This window comes from Centruroides sculpturatus, unplaced genomic scaffold (assembly GCF_000671375.1).
Source record: "Centruroides sculpturatus isolate CEXI.00-Female unplaced genomic scaffold, Cexi_2.0 scaffold167, whole genome shotgun sequence".
Lineage (NCBI taxonomy): Eukaryota > Metazoa > Arthropoda > Arachnida > Scorpiones > Buthidae > Centruroides > Centruroides sculpturatus.
The window spans coordinates 10,493-23,205 of NW_019384372.1; the positions used below are offsets into that span (position 1 = coordinate 10,493).

The window sequence follows — 12,713 nt, forward strand, 5'->3', positions numbered from 1 at the left end:
ACTTAAGAAAACAAAATGGCGGACAGCTGTAAGAGGAAGGGCGTTTTATTTGTCTGTTTAGGTCAGTGTTTCAATCACGTGTGCATGTGTGCATTTCATTGAAATGACTAACAAATTGATATATCGTGTAATACGGAGATCGTTCTACTTTAAAGTTTTGTTAAATTTAATTGACATAATTTTATGGAAACGTAAAATTTGGCGGGAAAAATAGATGTTTTCCCCGCCAAATTTGCTTTGGAAGATGCATACATTCAAGCAGGGAAAATGTTCAGATTAGTTTAATATAATTTCGATTCATTGCAATAACTTTGTTGAGATAATTTTGATTCAGGGTAGAAATGAAAAACTACCTTTTTATAACCAGAATCCTTAGAAATAATTAAGCAGAAACAATTTTCAAATTTTATGACTATAAATGAAAAAAAAGCTAGCTCTCAAATAGAAATGAGGAATTAGAGTGGAGTATGCATTAACCTTGGCTAGGATTACATTAATATGTAAAAAATAGGAGAAACTATAAATGTCTTCATTATGTCCTTTCACACATCTCAAGAACTTAACTGTTTTTTCCTGGTGAAGTCAACCTTTAAGGAGGAAAGGATGTAATGAAGTCATCCATAGTTTCTCCTATTTTTAAATATGTTTGAACATGTTAGTAGAATATTTATAACTTCTCTATCATCATTTGATCTTTTTAAATGGTCTCTTTCAAATAGAGCATAACCAACTTAATGTTTTGTGTATCAATATATATTCATATTAGAAAATGAACATTTTGGAAAAATATTAGATAGATTGAATAGGACCTAAAGATGATAGAAAATCGTTATGATGCATTTAGATTGTGAATATGTTATTCTCTCATGTTTGTTTCTTTCATGTTTCATTCTGAATATTTATTATATTTGTAGTATATGTGTTTATTTAACCAGATAGGATACATAAACAAAAAAGTCTACAATCTAATAACTACCAATATTAATAATAAACCAGAATAGTACAAACATTACTTCACTAAACTTTCAAATGCCATCTCCTATTGGAATTTGAGAACAAACTTTAGCTAATTGTCTTATGGACAATTAGCTAATATCTCTTGAGATGGTATTAACTTAGGTTGAATAGACTCTTTGATTTCTTGTTAACTTTTATAGGAGGCTCATTAAATCTCATCTGTGGATTTACTACTACAATTTTCTCAGAAAACTTGGCTAATGGGGATAGGGATTTCTTCTCTCAGGAAGGCATATTCTTGCATTTCTGGATCTATCTTCATAAAATAAATCCATTATGTTTTGAAAGTTATCACTTTATTACTCCCTAAATATCTGAATAAATCTTGGAATATTTGCTTTCATGAATTACTGCCTGTATTCTGCATATTCTGGTAATCTCAGCCCTTTTCCTTTTTCAGCACTGTCAACTTGAGTTGTGTATAAAATCATTCCTGTAAGGGCACAGAATAGCAGATCACATTTTTCTATCAAAATGGGGATTGCCACTTTTTGCCTTATATTCTTTGGTATTCTGAATGTAATAAAAAAGTCTCTCTGAATTAAAAAACCTAGATTAAAACTTCTGCATTTTTATCAGATAATTGAGATATAAATGTGTGTATCCTTTTATCTGTTTCCATTCCAATTGAATAGTCCATACTATTATTCTGACCAATTACAATTGCTTCTTTTGCAAGTTTGAGACATTCAATAGCTAATTTTTTGTGCTAATCTGGATAATTTTGTTTCAGTTTTTTTCTATTCTGTTTGTTTTCATTCCCTATCTCAGTTTGTTAATTTACATTGGCACCACAAAACGGGCGGTTGGAGTCAGATGGAAGGAACACCAACGGGACATCCTACACAACAGATCTACCACCTCATTATCTGTATATGCTTCGGATCCAGAGATCTCCGCAGACTTCGCAAATGCCAAACTCCTTATCACAACATTGTATGTGGACCACCTCAGGTAGTTAGAGCAAATTGAAATATGCAAAGCCTACAACTCATCATCACCTATTAATTCCAAGGATGAAATCACCTTATCTTTAGTGTGGCAAGCCCTATTCCAGAAAGATGATTCAATTTAAACTGCAATGATGCTTATAATAATTTTTTTTCTCCGACTTTGACTCGCTAATACGGATTTTATTCATATAAAAAATACATAAACCATCATTATAAGAAACTGGTCATTATGTAACAACTTTAGTTTTCGAATCGGGCTGGCACATGATTCCTGTTGGATTTTGAAGTTCGTTATTTGAAATTTCATTCCAAAAAACAGCTGGTCTTTGTTCTGATAGATCGTTACAAACAAAACATAGCTTGAAGAAGGACCCAGGAGGGATCCAAAAGCGTTAGCTTGAATAATTGAACATACTTCACGCTGGTTAAAGGTTTTTTCATAGGATTATTTGTTTGTTAATTTGAAGTGGGAGCATTTCAGTTCATATTTGCTACCATTTTCATATGCTGTGATATCCTTCAGTTTCCAAGAATTCCGAATGACCATTATCCTGGCAATTCTGTTCTATGGAAGCTCTGCTACCTTGGGCTGAATTTACCATCTTCACTGATATCTTTAGACTTTTTCTGTTCACTGTCACTATTATATTTTATGAACACAAGAAAAATAAATGAAATTGACTCATCCAGCACATAATAGAAGAGAGAAGACTCTAGCTGGTTTCTGTTTTCTATTTTCTTATTTTGAACAGTTTTGTTCTCTTCCACTATGAAATACCAAATTCTATTAACCTTTATTTTGAAGCTGTGTCAATTTAAATCCTGAAGGTTTTCTATCCTGCCGATTTTTCATTCCTTTCGACTGCACCAATGTGTAGTGTATATGTTTATTTAACTAGACAGAATTTAAAGAAGGGATTTGAAGTTTGAAATTCAAGGACAAGAGTTCAAAACTTAAAACAGGATAAGATTAAAATTAGAAGATTGAAATAGTTAATATTTGTGATTTTTTTTTTTCTCTCTTTTGTTTGGTGATATTAGTATGATTTCCAGAGTCATAAAGACTTTTTTATGCATAAATTCTGTCTGGTTAAATAAGTATATATATATATATATACCAAATAAAATAATATTATAGTATATATATATATATTATTGTGACTGCAGGGTTGGCACCTCTGGCACCCTGTCAGGATGACACCATTGTGTCTTGAAACAGACACAGAAAAATAAATATTGGCCATTAATTTTCTTTACGTGAACAGTCGCGCTTGCAGACTTTTGGTTCTGGGATGGAGGCGGAAGGAGAGAAGCAGAGGAATTTTACTCTATAGATTTGCTTTATATACATAATACCAATTAAAACTTCTTCCAAAACTTCAGACTATGAGGCGTTAATTATAATTAAAATATTTTATTCTTGCGAGCGCTTACAAAGGCTTTTTGTTTTGTTTGTAATTTTTAATTTTAATTTAAAATGTAAAATTTACTTGTTCTTAATTGCCATCCTAATTGGCTCTTATGTTATGCATGTTATGGTGCACGCGCGCCAGTTTTTCGCATTTACAAAATAATTAATAGCCATTCTTATCGAAGTTTATTTGTTTTAAAACGCATGCGTACCAATTTTAAATATTTTTAAATGTTTTTAGTTCTAAAATTTAAATCTTAGTTATAATAGTTATATTCAAAAAATGGCTAATATCGTTAATGTTTAAATTTAAATGTATGGTTCGAATTCTCTATTCATTTTTGAATTGCCTGAAGACAACGTGCATATTTACGTCGAAAGCGCTCGCAAGAATAAAATATTTTAGTTATAATTAACGCCTCATAGTCTGAAGTTTTGGAAGAAGTTTTAATTGAGATAACTGTTGGCGTGACATCCAGCCCCAGTACTTAATACCTGTTTATTGTTCTATTTAAGCTATATACAAATCATATTCGATTTCAGTTAACATAGCTACTGTGAGATTCTAGCCTGGGATATGGAGTAGTTTATTACTCGTGTATCACTTAATTGGTGTCAATTTTGTGAGAATAGTTCTCAGTTGTCAAAAAGAATGGCTTTTCCTCATTCAAGGAAAATTGAGGGCGGAGGGACTTACAGTAGAATATTTATTTAAAGCGGAACTAAAGGATTTCACAATTCTTCATTCCTACGTCAGGTTCCCAACACCAGTTAATCATATTTAGGTACGCGGATTAACATGCTTGTGGAGATAATATGTATGTGATTCAGACATTGATGAGACATTTCTTTAAACAAATAGTAAAAGATTTAATAAAATAAAAGTAAATAAAATTACACAAATGGAATTATTCAAAAGTATAATTAAACGAATGAGAAACAATGGATTAATTATATTATATGCTTCGAGAGAGAGAGCTCACAAATTCATTTATAAACAAACTACCTCAATTTACTTTATCTTGATCTTCTTCTGTATTTTTGGATCATACTTCATTTCATGGAGAGGTCTTGATTTGGCACAATATTAAAAGTTTCTTCTTTTCTCCTAAATTAACTCATTATTAGACTCGATTGGATACGACTAAGGACTTTGGCCTTATGGAGACAACATATGGACTACGTCGGTCTTCTCCAAGATCCGTTTCGTACTCCTGACTAAGGGCATTGGCCTTAGGGAGCGAATATGGGATACCTCCTTTCAATATGGGATCTTTCGACGTACTCCCCGAATCATGCAGATCTTTGACTATATCTCATGATTTGTGACCAATCAGCTTATTTGTCTTCACTCGTGAACGGATGAAAAGGGCAATTATTGAAGGGTCGACAATTCCCAGTGTTGTGAGATTTTTGATAGGTAAGTGGAAAACAAAGGATGCTTCAACTTCCGTTAAAGGAAGTGGCTCTTTTATCAGTTTTCCCACGTTAGAAAAACATTAATTTCACACCAAAATGAAAGAATATTTTACTAAGATTTAACTTCATATTTTAAATTGTTTATTTGGATCTCACACTACTACTTTCCCGATAACCCGTATTAATGAGAGAGAGAGTTTACATTTACTTCGCGTGAGGATAAATACCTTGATATTAGTTATGAGAGTTGAAACTGTAGTCCTTGAGTCTCAATAGGTCCCTTCGAATGATGAGGTTTCTTAGATGCTGGTCTTCCTGCACAGTGGTGATTTTAAAAAGTCACTGGTGCGGCTAATCCACACAGTAATCCTCTAGTTCGCTTAACTCTGGAGACTGTCTTTGACACATCAACCCCTTCTTTTTATAAAGGGGGTATCGTTGGGTTTTTTCCACTGCCTTTAGGACTGGTTTCCATCACTGACCAATAGTTGTTTATTTTTTTTCTCTTCTTAGATTCCAGGTGACACATTCGATGTATCATCTTTAACCAGGAAATAAGTCTGTGGGAAAACAATTTAATGATCTTTTTAAATGTTGTTTTTGGTGTTTATTTCTCTAAACTTTTTCTCTCTCAACAAAAAATATTTAAACAATTTATTTCACTAAGTTTGGCTCTCACATTATAATATTTTTTTATTGGGTATATTTTCTTAAGTAACAAATATATATATATTTACTTATAGTGTGATTTTTTTTTATATATCTCTTTTAAAAAAATCAATTTTTTAAAAAATCTTAAAATTTAAAAAACTTCAAGGGTTAATACTGAATACCACCCGTTGTTTTTTATCTGTAACTGCATTTTATCAGAGACAAAAACTACTAAGGATTACAATTGTTAGTCTTTATTACACAATGCATTTCAGGTACAAAATTTTGTTTCACTTGCACCCCTTTTCAGGTAATACATATCTACAATCAGTAAACAACAGTAGATATGTATTATTTGAAAAGGAGTGCAAGTGAAACAAAATTTTGCACCTGAAATGCATTGTGTAATAAAGACTAACAATTGTAATCCTTAGTAGTTTTTGTCTCTGATAAAATGCAGTTATAGGTAAAAAACAAAAGTGGTATTCAGTATTAATCCTTGAAGTTTTTTAATTTTTTAAGATTTTTTAAAAAATTGATTTTTTTTTAAAAGAAATATTCTCTTAAATTTTTTGTAATATTTCTTGTATGAGACTTTTCATTTTCCATCAAATTAATAATTGAAAATTATATTATTTTCTATTAAATCAAGTTCTAAATGAATATAGTCTAAGAGATCAGAAATTTTTAGTTATGAATTTGATATTAAAGCTAAGTTTTTGAATAAACTTGTTCAAAAAGTTTGTCTTCACTTATTTTCATATAATTTATTTCAAATTAATATATCTGGTTAATTATAGAATTATTGAAATTGTAAGAGAACAGAAAAATCATAAGTTTTTTAAAAAAGTATATTTGATGGAAATAATTTATCAAACTGAATAAACATTTAATTTGATAACATTATAAACTCTCTCTTCATTACTACTTGAAATTCCACCAATCCTAAGTTCATGTCTTTTTTATAGTCCTAAATAAATTTAATGCAAATTTAATATTAAATGAAAAGAAAAAAAATTCATATATATGTTTGATACTTTGTCTTAACTTGAATTATTAAACCTATATATGAAGAGAGTTTAAGAAAAAATTTTAAAAATACAGTAGACCTCCATATAATGCTTAGATACGTTCCACGTTATTTGAATTTTACGTTGTAGGAATCATTAAATACATGAGCCAATCGCAGCCCGATACGTGTGAAGTTTACGGATTAAGGTTGTTTGAAAGGTTTTCTTCTATAAAATTAACTGATTCTGGACTAATTCCACTCAACATTTCCAAAACACGTATAATTTTTTGGGAATAATCCGTATAAACTATGCNAAAGTTTCTTCTTTTCTCCTAAATTAACTCATTATTAGACTCGATTGGATACGACTAAGGACTTTGGCCTTATGGAGACAACATATGGACTACGTCGGTCTTCTCCAAGATCCGTTTCGTACTCCTGACTAAGGGCATTGGCCTTAGGGAGCGAATATGGGATACCTCCTTTCAATATGGGATCTTTCGACGTACTCCCCGAATCATGCAGATCTTTGACTATATCTCATGATTTGTGACCAATCAGCTTATTTGTCTTCACTCGTGAACGGATGAAAAGGGCAATTATTGAAGGGTCGACAATTCCCAGTGTTGTGAGATTTTTGATAGGTAAGTGGAAAACAAAGGATGCTTCAACTTCCGTTAAAGGAAGTGGCTCTTTTATCAGTTTTCCCACGTTAGAAAAACATTAATTTCACACCAAAATGAAAGAATATTTTACTAAGATTTAACTTCATATTTTAAATTGTTTATTTGGATCTCACACTACTACTTTCCCGATAACCCGTATTAATGAGAGAGAGAGTTTACATTTACTTCGCGTGAGGATAAATACCTTGATATTAGTTATGAGAGTTGAAACTGTAGTCCTTGAGTCTCAATAGGTCCCTTCGAATGATGAGGTTTCTTAGATGCTGGTCTTCCTGCACAGTGGTGATTTTAAAAAGTCACTGGTGCGGCTAATCCACACAGTAATCCTCTAGTTCGCTTAACTCTGGAGACTGTCTTTGACACATCAACCCCTTCTTTTTATAAAGGGGGTATCGTTGGGTTTTTTCCACTGCCTTTAGGACTGGTTTCCATCACTGACCAATAGTTGTTTATTTTTTTTCTCTTCTTAGATTCCAGGTGACACATTCGATGTATCATCTTTAACCAGGAAATAAGTCTGTGGGAAAACAATTTAATGATCTTTTTAAATGTTGTTTTTGGTGTTTATTTCTCTAAACTTTTTCTCTCTCAACAAAAAATATTTAAACAATTTATTTCACTAAGTTTGGCTCTCACATTATAATATTTTTTTATTGGGTATATTTTCTTAAGTAACAAATATATATATATTTACTTATAGTGTGATTTTTTTTTATATATCTCTTTTAAAAAAATCAATTTTTTAAAAAATCTTAAAATTTAAAAAACTTCAAGGGTTAATACTGAATACCACCCGTTGTTTTTTATCTGTAACTGCATTTTATCAGAGACAAAAACTACTAAGGATTACAATTGTTAGTCTTTATTACACAATGCATTTCAGGTACAAAATTTTGTTTCACTTGCACCCCTTTTCAGGTAATACATATCTACAATCAGTAAACAACAGTAGATATGTATTATTTGAAAAGGAGTGCAAGTGAAACAAAATTTTGCACCTGAAATGCATTGTGTAATAAAGACTAACAATTGTAATCCTTAGTAGTTTTTGTCTCTGATAAAATGCAGTTATAGGTAAAAAACAAAAGTGGTATTCAGTATTAATCCTTGAAGTTTTTTAATTTTTTAAGATTTTTTAAAAAATTGATTTTTTTTTAAAAGAAATATTCTCTTAAATTTTTTGTAATATTTCTTGTATGAGACTTTTCATTTTCCATCAAATTAATAATTGAAAATTATATTATTTTCTATTAAATCAAGTTCTAAATGAATATAGTCTAAGAGATCAGAAATTTTTAGTTATGAATTTGATATTAAAGCTAAGTTTTTGAATAAACTTGTTCAAAAAGTTTGTCTTCACTTATTTTCATATAATTTATTTCAAATTAATATATCTGGTTAATTATAGAATTATTGAAATTGTAAGAGAACAGAAAAATCATAAGTTTTTTAAAAAAGTATATTTGATGGAAATAATTTATCAAACTGAATAAACATTTAATTTGATAACATTATAAACTCTCTCTTCATTACTACTTGAAATTCCACCAATCCTAAGTTCATGTCTTTTTTATAGTCCTAAATAAATTTAATGCAAATTTAATATTAAATGAAAAGAAAAAAAATTCATATATATGTTTGATACTTTGTCTTAACTTGAATTATTAAACCTATATATGAAGAGAGTTTAAGAAAAAATTTTAAAAATACAGTAGACCTCCATATAATGCTTAGATACGTTCCACGTTATTTGAATTTTACGTTGTAGGAATCATTAAATACATGAGCCAATCGCAGCCCGATACGTGTGAAGTTTACGGATTAAGGTTGTTTGAAAGGTTTTCTTCTATAAAATTAACCGATTCTAGACTAATTCCACTCAACATTTCCAAAACACGTATAATTTTTTGGGAATAATCTATATAAACTATGCTATAAACAAATAATTGTAGGATTACTTACCGAGTGTGCACCGTTCGACTACGCCGTTGCTCAAGCTTGTTTTAGTTGCGGAACAGCGCACGAAACAGCGGCCGCGATTTCTGATAACGAATTTTTCACAGAAAAATAACTTGACCTTTGGAGACATCATTAATATAAATAATTTTTATGGCCGTTGAATAAAAAATGTTTCTTTCACAAGAAACGTATAAAATTACAGTACTGTATTAGACTTACGATACCTAATTTACATACTGTACAGATGATAATAAACTCAACTTACTAGCCTAAACTCTCTGTAGCGTGGCGCTGGACGGCGGAAATTATATATATAATTATAATAAAGTTACAATAAATTAAGTTAATATATAATATATACAGTACCTAATTTATATATAATTTATATATAATGCTGTACAGACGATAGCAAACTCAATTTAGCCGCCTAAACTCTCCGTACCGTGGCGCTGGGTGGCGGCGGAAAGTAGTTCGGCTGCTCGTCCACTATTGGTCCAGATTTGATCAATCTTGTCGTGACAGGAGTCGGCAACGACGTTTTACGAGTCACTTTATACGAATACTGCTACAATTTTTTTGCTATGTTATAGGAATTTCCGTTATAGGGGGTCGACTGTAATGACAATTTTTATTATTATAACTGATTTATTGAGTAAGAAGGGTTAGAACCTTTTTACAGAAGCAACATATTTAATACATTAATATTTTCATTGTCAAAATGCTACATTATAATAAAGTATAATCTATATACATAAAAATGAATGTGTGTGTGTGTGTGTCTGTCTGTTCTTCATGCATTACCACACCATTTATCCGATTGCTGTGAAACTTTGGGAAGTTGTTTAATATACTCCGGCGAAGGTTTGTGGTATAGTACGATTGCCATAAAACTTCGGAAAGTTTTTTAATACACTCCCGCGAAGGTTTTTGGCATAGTACATTTATCCTACGATAGATGGCGCGCGTTTACACGAGCATTCGAGCAGTGTGTTCAATCGATTTCAAATTCTGAAGACCATTCCCCACTTCAAAAAATATTTCTATATATGCATTTGTGAACTGTTGTTTACGATATTCGTAATAATGTTTGTTTAATCACTTTATTTCAACTTTTTTTGCTAATTACGTATTCGCTCGAACTTTGTTAAAAGTTTAACTGTATACTGAACAACAACCGAAGTTGTAGAAGGAAATTCGCCTATTTTACAGATCTAGGGATCCCCTTTTCCAAATTTTAATATCATCTAATAATTCAAAAAAACAAATTACAATAAAACGGTTTATTATCCAACTATCAGAAATTTCACAACATGCCAAGGAAGAGAGGAAGGAGCAATTAAATAATTAAAATTATAAAGGATTTAAAAATATATATAAAAATGGGGAATATCGCACTTCTGACAATCGCAGCGAGTGTGTGGGCTAAATTTGGAGAATCCGTGCTTCTCGCATGGACAACTGTATGTGGCCGGCTCATGCGTCGAAAAACCTTCCGATTTATTCGTGTACGCACCAGACAGAAAAACAAAAAATATCGTGTATCCAGAAACACTCCAATAAATAAATAGAATTGAAACGACACTTTGAAATGTTTTCCCGATGAAAATGAATAATAATAATAAGTTTCAATAAAAATAATAAAATGTAAATTGAATTTTATCATAACGAGTTTGCTTGAATTTCGTTTCTTCTGAGATCGCAGCAATGCGCGACGGGTAAGCTAGTAATTAATAAATTAAATTGATTTATACCTTAAATCTGTTTCTGTTCTTTAGTTACATAAATTAAAAGTTATTTAAAGTATGCATTTGAAACCTGGTCAAATTCTTCAGATTCAAACAAAAATCTTGGTACAGATTTACTTGTATTATATCAAGTATTTTGTACGTTTCATGCTCTCTAGAGGAGCGGTCTCCAATCTTTCTGACCTGAAACATGAATACTAAACTCAATTTTGAATTCAGAGGATCACTATCATGAATTTTTTAAAATGATACAAACATCTATAGCAGGTATGGTGAATCTTTTTTGTTTTTGCATGCCATATTGTAAGCATACTTAGCTTTAAAGATGTTTATGAATGCTAAGGTTTCAGACTTTGAATAATGATATTTAAAGAAATTTAACGAATACACTTTAATTAGAATAAATGTGAAAAAGCTGATTGAAAAAAAGATGATCAAGTGATAAACCGAAAGGATGATTGAAAAAGACAGAAATTGTATGATACATTACGTGCCAGATGATTTCTCCTTGTGTGCCACTTTGGGCTAGCGTGCCATAGGTTTGCCACCCCTGATCTATAGGATAATGATCATAAAAGTTTCATTTTACTTTATTAAAATGAAATTAACTTGTTTAATTATAAAAAATTAGTGTGAAATTTGTTGCTGCTTGTTTGAAATAAGTTTATGGATTCTTGGCTCTTTTCCATAAAGGACAACAATCACACTCACAACATTATTTATTGATAACAGTCATTTTATGTTTGGTTTCAGATTCGAATAAAAAATCCCCCAATGAGTGAGAAAAAGCAACCAAGCATTTTACATTTCTTTTGTAATACAGTAGAGCATCGATTTATCCAAAACAATTTGGGACTAGGGTTGTTTGGATAATTGATTTTTCGGATGTACAACCATCTGACTCCGATTCTGACCATTCTGACTATAGAAATTATTAGGCTTCAAACAGGGTAAACAAAATCATGCCCCCCACACAGTCTAACATCCACACATATAGAAAAAACCTCGAATCTTTTGCATATTTTGAAATTTCAAGGTGTCCTGAGTCCAAAAATGTAAAAATTTGGGAGGGGTCATTTTTTTGAGTGAGCGCTACGCTTTTCCACTGTTATATATAACAGCCGGAAAAGTAAAAATTATCGAATACATATTTATATATTACTTAGAGAAGTCTTTTAGCTTTGGAATAAAAAGTTTCTATGCTCTATCTTTATTAGAACTCTATTTATTGAATCTTTTATTCTGAGGTCACGTGATGACATCACAATTTCCGGGTTTCTTTCAGTAACAAATCTGCCCCTGGTTGGGGTCAGAGAGAGTCGGATGGTAAGGAAGAGTCGGAGTTGGAGTCGTTAGATTTTTGCGCGACTCCACAGCCCTGGTAAGAAGATAACAGTTTTAGAATTAAAGTGGAAAATTTTCTTCCAGTTCTTTTTTGAATTAGTTTCTTAACTAATGTTGGAACATCAATGAAATGAATCAAATACCTTATTTGTGTCAATAAATGCAGTTAAAAATTTCCAATGAATTAACCACAATAATAGAAATAGTGTTATTTCAATGCCTTTATTCTTAAATTAATTAAGCCTTTATTCTTAGTAAACAGAAATTGAAATTTAGATGGGTTTTCCTTATCTAGCCACTGTTGGAACTGATTAGCAAGTGTTGTATTAATATTAATAGTAAAGCATTTTCTGATTGTTAATAGTGAACAATCAGATATTAATTCTGTGGATGAGATCTATCACTTTTATTTTTAAAAATTTATTAACTTTATTCCAAGCTGAGGAAAACAGTTGAGTTGTAAATTCTCTTAAATAAATTGAGTACTGCTTACTAGATGGGATAGCTTTAAATGTT

At 30.9% G+C, this 12,713-nt stretch overlaps 1 protein-coding gene across 2 annotated transcripts in view; it reads left to right on the forward strand.

Moving 5' to 3' along the window:
- LOC111615061 (low molecular weight phosphotyrosine protein phosphatase-like) overlaps positions 1-12,713 on the forward strand; it is a 27,439-nt gene continuing 14,726 nt past the window's right edge. Inside the window, exon 1 of one of the 2 annotated variants that reach the window (XM_023356439.1) lies at positions 1-61. In XM_023356439.1, coding sequence (XP_023212207.1) covers positions 16-61 — 46 coding nt within the window. In that variant the 5' untranslated portion in view covers positions 1-15. Of the gene's footprint in view, positions 62-10,949; positions 11,121-12,713 lie in introns of those variants that run through there. The other variant, XM_023356447.1, reaches the window with a different exon arrangement.